The sequence below is a fragment of the Apium graveolens genome, chromosome 9, assembly GCF_009905375.1.
Source record: "Apium graveolens cultivar Ventura chromosome 9, ASM990537v1, whole genome shotgun sequence".
In the NCBI taxonomy this organism is placed as follows: domain Eukaryota; kingdom Viridiplantae; phylum Streptophyta; class Magnoliopsida; order Apiales; family Apiaceae; genus Apium; species Apium graveolens.
In genome coordinates, this window is record NC_133655.1 from 258496974 (window position 1) to 258510308 (window position 13335).

General features: G+C 41.2%; 1 protein-coding gene across 1 annotated transcript; it reads left to right on the top strand.

The window, feature by feature from the left end:
- Positions 1 to 8010: 8010 nt before the first annotated feature.
- Positions 8011 to 8974, top strand: LOC141686197 (uncharacterized). The gene is made up of 2 exons (XM_074491247.1): positions 8011 to 8116; positions 8238 to 8974. Exons 1-2 carry the CDS (start codon positions 8011 to 8013, stop codon positions 8972 to 8974), a joined length of 843 nt encoding a protein of 280 aa, XP_074347348.1.
- The last annotated feature ends 4361 nt before the right edge of the window (positions 8975 to 13335 follow it).

Sequence of the window (13335 nt, forward strand, 5' to 3'; positions counted from 1 at the left end):
CTCAGTTCCTGAATCCGAATCCTCAAAATCTAACTTCTCCGTAATATCAAGAACTTCGTCTGTCTCCTCAGCTGTATCTAAAGTCCTCTTGCGAGCACGAGAACGAGTTTGCATAAACGCTTGCTAAAGTACCTGAAACACAACCGGAAACAATAAGTAACTACTACGTCCTAATCACTGAGTCCTAATGACCAATGATGGTAAGTACATAAACTAAACAAATACGCCGAGTCCCCGGCAGCGGCGCCAAAAACTTGTTAGGGTGAAATCACGCGCTAATATTCACGCAAGTATACGCATTCGTAAGTAATATAGAATACTTTCTAGTTCGTTCCCACAGAGATTCAGACTAAATTATTGTCTAATTAAACTCACTCACCAATGTATGATTACTTCTCAATGTTAAGACACTAACACTTAAGATTGTTGATTAAATATTAACTATAATTAACTACTTAATTAATCACTTACTTAACACTTCAAATTATCAATAATAAAATACTCATGAGATCACAACTTCATTATTACTTCCTTCAATAGCCATTGTTATTACCTTTAGCATGTGACAGTGATGATATTAATCGAATAACACGAAACTGATAAAAGCCAACTTTCATTGTACTAATACCATTCTACCAAGCATCCACAATTTAAGATAGAAGTTGAATAGTCATCAATTATGTTGAGTTCCTATATGTCTACAGAAATTGACAACACAACGATTTAAGCACAAGTTATTCCTTTTAATTACATAGGGCAAATAAAACTGTTAGAGTTACCCACTAATCATGCACAACATACATGAACCTATGCTAGCATGGCAAGTTCTAAATCTCAAGATCCACCGCCGCTTCACAAGAGATTAACACCCTATCTTATATGTTCGCGACGCACATAAGACGAATACGCACAACCAATACTAGATATCATACAATCATCACATACTAAAGTATTAAACAATTAACTAAAGAATTCCATAATAAATCCGTTGCAACCCCATGATCACGATTAGCCCATAATAGCACTTATCGTCATCATGGGTTCATATGAAATCATGATAAACAAACACAAGAAAATAATAACTAAACTAATTATATTAAAATAGAGTACGTCACAAGAGTAAATAAGTTCAAAGTAAGAAAACTAGCATCCAACGTTACAACGAAACAAGAATCACAAGAAAATATGCTTCATCTTCGTTGCGGTGTGCTAAATCGGTCTTCTTCCTTATCTCCTTCGCTCCTTGCATAAAAACACAATCTTCTTCAATCCACACTTGTGAAAACATCTCAAATCTACTTATATAATAGTCCCATAAAACTCAGATTGCATAGAAGTGGAAACCAAACAGAAGTAGAAGTCCAAAAATATTATATCTTTTTTCCCGACCCTGCGCGGCCGCTCAGCATAGCTGAGCGGGCGCTCAGCTTGCTGCGTGGCCGCTCAGCAATGCTGAGCGGGCGCTCAGACCTCTACTGGAAAAAATCTGATTTTGCTCCATTTCTTCGCCGTAATCTGCCCGTTTTTTCCTCTCGCAATGGTGAACACATGCCAAGGCTTATTCTTGATGATTCCTCCCCCGAAATGCAACTAATACCCTGAAATGCATAAACACTAGAAAAACGCATCAAATACACAAAATACTTGATTTCAAGACACCAATTTAAGCCATTTTAAGACGTTCTAAGTGGTATAAAATGCCACTTATCAGCGATATAATGTGAATCATCACATTACTACAACCTACCATCCTTAGACTAATGATCAAGTTGCGGTTTCTAACAGAGAGATCAACCGTATTTTAGAGAAAGTTGTATGTCCATCGAGAAATGATTGGTCTTTGAAGCTGGATGAAGCTATTTGGGCTTATCGAATATCATTCAAAACTTTGCTAGGCATGTCACTATTCAATTGGTTTATGGTAAAGGATGTCATTTGCTTGTGCATCTAGAGCACAATATATATTGGGCTTTGAAGAAATTGAACCTTGATATGGATGTAACTGGTAAGAAAAGGATGCTTCATTTGAATGAACTTGATGAGTTTCGACTTCAAGCTTATGAGAACAACAAAATGTATAAGGAGAAAGTCAAGAGGTGGCACGATAGGGGTCTAGTGCTCAAATCATTTATGTCGGGGCAACAAGTTGTTTTGTTCAACTCTCGTCTCCGTCTTTTTCCTAGAAAATTGAAGTCGAGATGGTCAGGGCCGTTTGTTGTCAAAACTGTGTTTCCACATGAAGCGGTGGAGATTTTTGAGAATGATCCAGGCCAGGCATTCAAGGTGAATGGACAACGTTTGAAGCATTACTATGGGGATATGGAAAACTCTGAGGTGGTTAGTGTCATTTTATTGTCAACTTGATGTCGAAATTCTACGTCAAGCTAGTGACGTAAACCAAGTGCTTCTTGGGAGGGACCCATGTTTGTTGTATATTAATAGGTAGAAAAGAAGATAGAAGGAATTAAAACCAGAAGAAAATAAATAAAAAACAGAAAATAGGGCATCTTTTCCGGTAGCATGGCGCACCCGTGTTGAGAAGCGGGGCGGCCGCGCTGAAATAAGAGGAAGTGCGCGCGCCCGCGCTGGGAAGCGGGGCAACCGCGCTGAAACCATAGAAACACAGTGCGCCCGCGCTGGTGCCCAGAAAAAGAAAAAATAATAGAAAACAGAAAATAAAAAATGGGCATATACACAACAGTTATACAATCTACTTCTACCCAATTTTTAGCCCTCAAAACACCCCATTATTCCCACTAAACCCATAATCATATCCCACTTCTATTCTAAATCTAATTCTAATTCTCTATATATACATACACATATACATCCATCTCCATTACTTTTTTCTCTCAAACCCTAAATCTCTCTACACACCTCTTTTATCTCACTTAACCAATTCCAATGGCACCAAAGAGAATCCGTACTCAAGATAGCAGCAGCACTAACCCCGCCTCTACCGATACTTCGAGTGTTGGGGGTATGAGACCACGATTTATTACACCGGAGGCTGAAGCGGAGTACACGAGGTTGTTATCTAAGCAGATAGAGAAGGAAATGTGTTTTCTACCTTCGGGTAAGGATGGTAGGCTTTTCGAGATGATCTTAGAGATGGGATGGGTTTCGTTTTGTGAGGCACCCGCGGCTGTACCTATGAGTATCGTTTGTGAAATCTATGCGAATGCAAAGGTATTTGTTGGTGCAGGGGTTGACAGTGGACTACACCCCGGAGGCTATTCACAGGATTATCAACCAACCTGTGAGGAAGCCAACTCAGGAGGAGTGGGTTAATAAGGCGGGGGAGGACTTTGATTTGGATTTGATTGTGGATACTCTTTGTGTCCCGAATACACATTAGAAGTTCAAGAGGGGATCGAACAAATATCTCAATTTTCCTGCTTCATGCATGAACAGGTTTGCTCGTGCTTGGAATGCTTTTATTTGTGCGAATATCATGCCTTCTTCTCATGTGCATAATGCGACTGTGGATCGTGCGAAGTTGTTATGGGGGATTTTACAGGGAGATTATGTGGATCTCAGTTCTGTTATTCATCAAGGTATTTTGCGATTTTTGCGTGGAAGCACTGCGGGTTCTATCCCTTATGCCTCGATTGTGACCAAGTTTTGTGTTGCGGTGGGTGTCCATTGGCCCGCACACGAGCAGCTTCATTTACCGAGTGCCCCCATCGACAGTTCTATGATCTTAAGCATGCAGGAGTGGTTTGGTGGGAAGGCTGATGAGAAAGGACTTGGGTACACCTATGATCATTTACCAGAGGGCCAGCCAACCAGTCAGACGTATGTTGGTGGTTCGAATCAGGCACGCTGAGCAGCGTTGAGACATTAGATGGGTGAGCCTAGTTCTTTGCAGCAGCAGCAACAAGAGGCAGAGGATAGTGCTGGTTTAGGATCGACACAGTATAGGCGTTTGACAAGGCGGATGGATGTGATGTATGAGTCACACAGCAGGTTTGCGCAGGATCTTACTCAGGCATTGGGTACAACTTTTCGAGCCACGACGGTTGACATACAGTGGCCAGTTTTTGGAAATGATTTTGTGTACCCGCCTCCTGACACTCCACCCATGGAGGGTGATGACCATTCTGATTATGAGTAGGTATGCCTTGATTCCTTGCTATTACCTTCACTGAGGACATTGAAATTTTTAAGTTTGGGGGTGGTAGTTACGGAATATTTATGTGTGAGTCCATTTAGATGCATATTCATGATAGTTTAGTTCATATAATTTGCGTATTTGTCATATAATTATTTGTTTTTGTTTTTGTTTTGCGTATTTGTTATCATGTTAGTATGTTTCATATAGTTGCATTGGCATTATATCATGATCCCTTAGGTTGCTTTTCCGATTAATTTGTGATATTGATTCAAGTGTAGTGATGTCGTATAGAGGAATGTTAAGTCCAAACAAATTGATTTGCATGCTAGAAATAAGAAATTTTTCACTAAGTCTTATAGGTTGTTTGAGTGTTAGATCATGATCATGACCTGTTTGTTTGTTGAGGTTTAATCACTTGTTTATGTCTAGAATTTATGTTATTCTCTTAGTGATGAAATAACATGGATTTTTAAAATTGGACAAAAATATTGGATATCAATGCTAGTCGTGGCTAGGCATCAAATGGCTAGTAGTCGGTTCATATTTATATGGGTAGTCTAGGGTTGAGCGAAATGGAGCGAAACACACTCGTTCAGAAATTGTTGAAAAAAAAAGAAAAAAGGCAAAAAAAAAATATGTGTTAATATGTGCATAGTTGATCACGAGTGGGCTCTTTAATACTCAAGTAATTAAGTTCTAGGGGACTTTGTGCCTAGTGACCTAAGACTTTTATAGTATGGGATTCGCTACATGGGTATTATTGCATAAGTCTTTTGTGAACCTCACTCATTGCACGATCAAATAAGCATGTTTGTGTTGTTTAAGTGTTATCAATAAAATCGTGAATCCTTGTATAAATCTGATAAAAGTGAAGTGTTGTCAGTCATTTTGAGTTTATCGTTTATTCTGTTTACAACCTTGTGATTGTCTTGACGATAGGTGAGTTATGATTATTGATCTAGTTTCGAGAGTATATCTGTTAAGCAATTGCACACACACACGTTTTAGGCTTGTGAGTTGATTTGTGGGATTTGATTGAACTTTGCCCGAATAATTGCATTCGTTGAGATGTTACTTATTGATTAGTCTAGTTATTCTGAGGGGATCCTTGCATTCATATTAGTTGCATTCATGCATTTTTATTTCTTGTTTTTGAGTCTGTTATGCTTGAGGACAAGCATCGACTCAAGTTTGGGGGTGTAATAAGTGGCATTTATATCCGCTTAGAACACTTCGTAAAGGCTCGAATTGGTGTTGTACTCAAGTTATTTGTGTTTTTGATGTGTTTTTGTAGTGTTTTGCATTTCAGGGCATATTCGAAAGAAGGAATGGATTTTACAAGTTTTATGCTTAAAAGAGTGTTAGGATGGAGCCTCGGTCGATTGCGCAAAAGAAACCAGCAAGTGAAGTCAAGAGAACAGAAGAAAATTAGTTTTTCTAGGAGCTCAGGGCGGCTGCGCTCACTTAACAGAAACCTAGGGCGGCCGATCGGGATCTCAGGGTGGCCGCGCGAGATCTCAGGGCGGCCGCGCTAGGTCGATTTATCGGAATCCTGATGCTAATAGAAGACTGATTTGTTGGATTCCTGACCTGTTGGGTTGGTATAAAACGACTCTTAAAAGATGTTTTTCAGATAGAAGAGCAAGGAGAGAGCAAGTAGAAGACCTAATAGCACAATACAACGAAGGAGAAAAGATCTTGTTTTTACTTGTGATTCTTTGCTTAAATTGTAATCTTGGATGCTCGTTTACTTTGTTGTTTGAGGCTAATACTCTTGTTAACGTACTTTTCTATTATTATTCAGTTTATTAAAGACCTATATTATCTTAGTTTATTTACCATGCTTTCATCGGAACCCATGGTGATGATGAGTTCGGTTATGAACTAATCGTTATCGTGGGGTTCTAATGGATTTACTTATTGATTTCTGTAGTTAATTGTTTCAATACCTAATTGTGTGGTGATTGTAAGATATCCTAGTATTGGTTGTGCTTATTCGTCTTATGTGTGTCGCGAACATATAAGATACCATGTTAATCTCTATTGAAGCGACAGTGAATTTAAAGATTAAGAACTTGCCATGCTAGCATAGGTTCATGTATTTTTTATGCATGATTAGTAGGTAATTTTAACAATCTTGCTTTCCCTATGTAGTCACGATAGATAACTTGTTTATTAAACCTTTATGTTATCAAATTCTTTAGACATATAGGGTCTCAACATAATTGGTGTCTATTCAGCTTCTATCTCTTTTGTGGATGTTTGGTAGTAGGGTATTCGTACAATGATAGTTGGTCTTTACTAGTTTCGTGTTATTTGATTAGTTATCATCACCATTGCATGCTAAGGTTAAATCAACCTTTTAATCTTTTATATAATGTTTTCTAGTTTAATTAGTATAAACAACATAATTTGATACTTGTCTTAGCATTGAACGATAGCCATACATTGTTGCATAGGTGCATAATCTTAAGTTAACCAAAAAGAGTCTCTGTGGGATTGAACTAGAAAGAATTCTATATTACTTGCGAATGCGTATACTTGCGGGTAATTTTAGCGCGTGTTTTCGCCCTAACAGCGATGGATCGAAGACGCATCCTCGTGACAGGGACGGCTTTCGAATTCAGGAAAGGTTGCAGAACAATAATGGGATACCGAGACATGGCCAGGAGGGACCTCATGAACAAGGGGACATTCAGAATCATGATGGTAATATACCACAACCGTTTCCTCAGGGCGAGGGGCGACAAGATCCGCCGGTACACCCGGGGGTAACCAAGGGGAACAACAACTGGTTGTGGAGCCACCCCAACAACTCAATGTTCAAACCATTCCTGGTGTTGGAACATTTAATGTGAATGATCTAAAGAGGTTGCTCAACCATCTAGAGGGAGGAAGGGTTATGGCAACCGCGCAAGCTCCATCCCCTTTCTCTGCTGTTGTAAGAGAGGCGTAGTTACCCGTTGGATACAGGAACACGACCAATGACCTATATTTACATGGAAACTCCGACCCCATTGAGTTATTGGGACGTTTGAACATAGAAATGGATGCATACCAAGTACCCGAATTGGCATGATGTCGACTTTTGGCAGCCACCTTTAGAGAAGGTGCTTAACAATGGTTTCGAAAACTTGGCCCAGGGATTATCACATCGTGGGAACAAATGAAAACTTTGTTCTTGACTCAGTTTTAGGCCGCAGTGAAGTATACCCCACCGGTTACCACAATAGCGAATGTGAAATAGAAGAAGGGAGAAATCCTGACTTCATACTTCAAAAGGTTTCATGCAGAATCAACCTTAGTGAGAGGTGCAACGGATGATACGCTGAAAATACTTCTTATAGCTGGTCTGCGTGTGGGAACAGATTTCTGGAAACATCTGCAAGGAAAGGATCCTGTGTCGTTAGCTGACGTACTTGCGCAAGATGAGTCCTTCAAGGCGATCGAACAGTCACTCGCTGAGACTGGGAAGAATGATAACACTAACAACTCAAAGGGGCGAGCTAAGAGGAGGGACAAGTCTGCAAGTCCAGAATATCAGCGTAATGCTCGGAGCCCCAATAGAGTAAATGCCACGATCATGCGGAGAGAGTGGATTCCACCGTCAAATTATGAAAAGAGTAAGTAATTATACTCCCCTGATTGCATCCACTGATCACATCATTGAAGTGAACAAGGACAGAGGAATCTTCAAGAAACCGGAACGCTTGACCTCCCGGAAAAGTAGAGACAAGAAGAAATACTGTGAGTACCATGAGTCTGCCGATCACGATACTCATGAATGTCATCATTTAAAGGATAAAATTGAAGAATTGATCAAAGGTGGGTATCTGAGAGAATAGATAGATAAGGTGAAGCGATGCAGGGGTAACAACAAGGAAAAAGATGAGATGCATCCACCACAAGCCGATGTCGATGAAAAGCCAGCAGATGTTAAGTTCCAAAGAGCTGGGAGTATTGGGGCTATTTTCGGAGGACATCCATTTGTTGGAGACAGTAATCGAGCATTAGAGAGAAACGCAAGGGAAACGCGACATCAACCACTCACCAACATTCATAGCTTGGAGGATAGACCACAAAAAATATTCAAAGGAGAGTCTTCTGATATTACTTTCAGAAAAAGGGAGTCAAGATGGGTGCACCATCCCCACAACAATAACCATGCTTATTGGGACAATGAATGTGCATCGGGTTTTCTTGGACAACGGGATCTCTGCGAACATCTTGTACTACAGCACGTACAAGAAGTTGGGTTTCCCAGATAATGATATAAATTTTGAAGATGCAAATGTCTACAGTTTCACCGGAGAAGCAGTAAGGGTTATGGGTTCGATTAGACTTCCTGTCATACTTGGGGAAGGAACACTGTCAGTTAGTCAAATGATCGATTTCAAAGTGTTGGATCAAGACTCAGTGCACAATGTGCTGGTGGGCAGGCCTTGGTTACGAGCCTTTAGGGTGATAACTTCGATACATCACTTAATGATAAAGTTCTCGACGCCTAACGGAGTAGGCAGCTTGAGGGGATCACAATACTTTGATTTCAACTTGGATCCTAGAATTCCAATGCCCGCTGAAAAAACTGGGCCACCTGAGGATACAATATCTATTCCGATCGATAAATATGATCTAAGCAAGGTATTGAAGGTGGGATCTCAGCTAAGCTATGAGATAAGGGAAAGTCTCACCCATTTTTTAATAAATAATCTCGACATCTTTGCATGGAGTCACTCAGACATGGTTGAGATCGACCCGAGAGTAATGTGTCATCATTTGAACGTCTTCTCTAATTGCACGGGCATACGACAAAAGCGTCGCATGGTGAGCGGGGAGAGGGCAATAGCTTTAAAATAAGAGGTGGATCGACTGTTGGAAGTTGGACTAATTAAGGAATCTTTCTACCCCGAGTGGCTCGCGTATCCGGTGCTCGAAAAGAAACCTAATGGAAAGTGAAGGACGTGTGTATATTTCACATACCCTAACAAAGCTTTCTCAAAGGATAGTTTTCCACTCCCACGGATCGATCAGTTGGTCGATGCAACAGCGGGGCATGCCTTGTTGAGCTTTATGGATGCGTACTCCAGTTATAATCAAATTCCAATGTACGGCCCAGATCAGGAGCATACATCTTTCATCACTGATAGAGGGTTGTACTACTACATAGGGATGTCGTTTGAATTGATCAATGCGGGCGTGACTTACCAGCGGTTGGTGAATATGATGTTCAAAAATCAGATTGAAAGAACAATGGCCTCAAGATGTAATTTCCCTCTTCATTATCAACAAATCTGAGCAGCGGATGATTAAAGCCTCTCTTATATAAAACTTCATCATACACCACATACCTCGCATCCTGGTAACGGAGCCGTCTAGCTTTGAACTTATCCTCAAGGAGTGTTCCCCTATAAATATAGGCAAGAATAGGCATCATCCATGTTTCTTTAGGAGCCTCATCTACTTTCATCACCTCTACTTACGGGATGCTAGGAATCTCCTGGATTTTTAAGGGTATAGATCCCAACAACACGGTTGGGACCCCCATTTTTTCCAGAGCATCCACGTTGCTGTTCTTTTCCCGTGGTACATATTCCAGTCTAACCTTCTTGAACCTCCTAATCAGGCGTTGTGTGCACCTCAAATATAGTTTTGTTCGCGGTCCTCGAGTTTGAAACCCTCCATTCACCTAGTTCACTACCAACTCCGAATCACTCTTTGCAATTAGATTCCGCACTCCCATTTCCCAAGCAATGTTTAGACCATTAATCAGTGCCTCATATTCCACATTATTATTCGTAGCATAGAATTTAAAGTGAATTTCACTCATAAGATGATGGGCTTCCGGAGATATAAGCACTATGCTCGCGCTTGCTCCTCCATTGTTAACTGCTCCATCCACATGCAAAATCCACCATGGATGTGAGAACTCTTCCAAAACTTCCTCAGGATGAGATGGATGCAGCACCATCAAAGCCTTATCATCAATTTCATAATAGAATTCTAGTTAGAAATCAGCTAGGGCTTGCCCTTTGATCGCTGTGCGAGGCATATATTCCAAGTCAAACTGTCCCAACTCCACAACCCATTTCAACATCCTTCCTGATGATTCTGGTTTATGGAGGACTTGCCGCAGTGGATATATTGTACGGACTTCAATTTTATGAGCTTGGAAATATGGGCGCAGCTTCCTTGATGCGAGGATTAAGGTATAAACCAGCTTTTCCATGTTGGTGTAACGAGTCTCAGCATCGTGCAACCGCTTACTCATATAGTATATGCGCATCCTCTTCTCTCACCAGTACCGCGCTAATTGAATAATCTGAAACTTCCAAGTATATAATCATATTCTCTCCATCCAATGGTTTCGACAACATGGGAGAGTTCTCCAGTTGTTCCTTGATCCTCTTGAAAGCTACTTCACATTCCGATGTCCATACAAAGTCTTTCCCTGCCACTTTGATCGCCTTAAAAAATTCCTTGCATCTGTCAGATGATTTTGATTCAATTCGATTCAATTCCACGATTCTTCCGTTTAAGCTTTGCACTTTCTTTACACTTGTGGTAGACCTCATTTCCAGCAGTGCCTTGATCTTGGAGGGGTTAGCTTCAATCCCCCTATGATTGACAATGAATCCAAGAAATTTGATCGACTCAACACCAAATACACACGTCTGTGGGTTCAATTTCATGCGAAACCTCCTTAGAATGTTAAACATCTCCATTAGATGCTTGATATGGTTCTTTTCTTTCTTTGATTTGACCAACATATCATTAACATATACTTCCATTGTTCTTCCAATCTGATTTTTGAATATCATATTCACCAACCACTGGTAAGTAGCGCCCGCATTGATCAATCCGAATGACATCCCTATGTAGCAGTACAACCCCCTATCAGTGATGAAAGATGTATGCTCCTGATTGGGGCCGTACATTGGAATTTGATTATAACCGGAGTATGTGTCCATGAAGCTCAACAAGGCATGACCCGTTGTTGTATCGATCAACTGATCGATCCGTGGGAGTGGAAAACTATCCTTTAGGCAAGCTTTGTTAAGGTCTGTGAAATCTACACACGTCCTCCACTTCCCATTAGGTTTCTTTACGAGCACGAATTCGCGAGCCACTCGGGGTAGAAAGATTCCTTAATCAGTCCAACTTTCAATAGTCGATCCGCCTCTTTTTTTAAAGCTATTGCCCTCTCCCCGCTTACCATGCGATGCTTTTGTCGTATGCCCATGTAATTAGAGAAGATGTTCAAATGATGACACGTTACTCCCGGGTCGATCTCAACCATGTCTGAGTGACTCCATGCAAAAATGTTGAGATTCTTTATTAAAAAACGGGTGAGACTTTCCCTTATCTCATACCTTAGCTGAGATCCCACCTTCAATACCTTGCTTAGATCATCTTTATCGATCGGGATAGATATTGTATCCTCAGGTGGCCTAGTTTTTTCAACTGGCATTGGAATTCTAGGATCCAACTTGAAATTAAAGTCCTGAGGGTCTTCCACTTCCATTCTCACAGCTGAGGGCGCATCCTTATAAGCGGGAGCATCTACCTCAGGACAAGGCATACTTTTACACTTTACGGGTATGGAGGGCGCGTCTTTTTTTAGAGGAGCATCAACCTCATGCACCTTTTCACTCTTCAAGGGCGCGTCCTTCTTTCGAGGAGCATCCACCTTGGGGTCAATTTTCAAACTTTGAAAGGTTACATTCCTCCCTTCTAGTTTTTCTCCATTAACTTCTCTATGTACAACATCCCCTTCATGATTCATTATTATTTCTTCTACACTGCGAATTCTTGAAACACTTCCTAGCACCAAATCAGAGGTGTTGGTCGCACAGTTTTTTCCGTCCTCCGGATCTTCCATAAAGTAGTGGGCATGAACTTCTCCATTTGGCTTTACCTAGATATCCGTCGTGTCATCCTCGGGAAGGCTTTTTCCTTCATACCTTCTCCTGCAGAATTCATTAACAACCTTATGATAACAGTCGCGTGACTCGTACTGTGATCCCCTCAAGCTGCCTACTCCGTTAGGTGTCGGGAACTTTATCATTAAGTGATGTATCGAAGTTATCACCCTAAAGGCTCGTAACCAAGGCCTGCCCACCAGCAAATTGTGCACTGAGTCTTGATCCAACACTTTGAACTCGATCACTTGAGTAACAGACAGTGTTCCTTCCCCAAGTGTGACAGGAAGTCTAATCGAACCCATAACCCTTACTGCTTCCCCAGTGAAACCGTAGACATGCACATCTTCAAAATTCATATCACTATCTGGGAAACCCAACTTCTTATACGTGTTGTAGTACAAGATGTTCGCAGAGCTCCCGTTGTCCAAGAAAACCCGATGCACATTTATTGCCCCAATAAGCATGGTTATTACCAATGCATCATTGTGGGGATGGTGCACCCATCTTAACTCCCTTTCTCTGAAAGTAATATCAGAAAACTCTCCTTTAAATATTTTTGGTGGTCTATCATCCAAGCTATGAATGTTGGTGAGTGGTTGATGTCGCGCTTCCCTAGCGTTTCTCTCCAACGCTCGATTACTGTCTCCGACAAATGGATGTCCTCCGAAAATGGCCCTAATACTCCCAGCTCTTTGGAACTTGACATATGCTGGCTTTTCATCGACATCGGCTTGTGGTGGATGCATCTCATATTTTCCCTTGTTGTCGTTACCCCTGCGTCGCTTCACCTTATCGATCCATTCTCCCAGATACCCAGCTTTGATCAATTCTTCAATTTCATCCTTTAAATGACGGCATTCATGAGTATCATGACCGGTAGTTCGTGGTACTCGCAGTATTTCTTCTTGTCTCTACTTTTTCGGGAGGTTAAGCGTTCCGGTTTCTTGAAGATTCCTCTGTCCTTGTTCACTTCAAAGATGTGATCAGTGGATGCAGCCAAGGGAGTATAATTACTTACTCTCTTTTCATAATTTGACGGTGGACTTCACTCTCTCTGCATGCTCGTGGCATTTACTCTATTGGGGCTTCGAGCATTACGCCGATATTCTGGACTTGCAGACTTGTCCCTTCTCTTAGCTCGCCCCTTTGAGTTGTTGGTGTTATCATTCTTCCTAGTCTCATCGAGTGACTGTTCGATCGCCTTGAAGGACTCAGCTTGTGCAAGTACGTCAGCTAACGACACAGGATCCTTTCCTTACAGATGTTTCCAAAAATCTGTTCCCACACGCAGACCAG

Bases quoted from the DNA above. Each gene is read 5' to 3' on its own strand.
- LOC141686197 (XM_074491247.1), top strand. From the start codon at position 8,011: ATGCATCCACCACAAGCCGATGTCGATGAAAAGCCAGCAGATGTTAAG. The intron at 8,117-8,237 runs GTAATCGAGCAT...TATTACTTTCAG, and splicing joins ACATCCATTTGTTGGAGACA to AAAAAGGGAGTCAAGATGGG.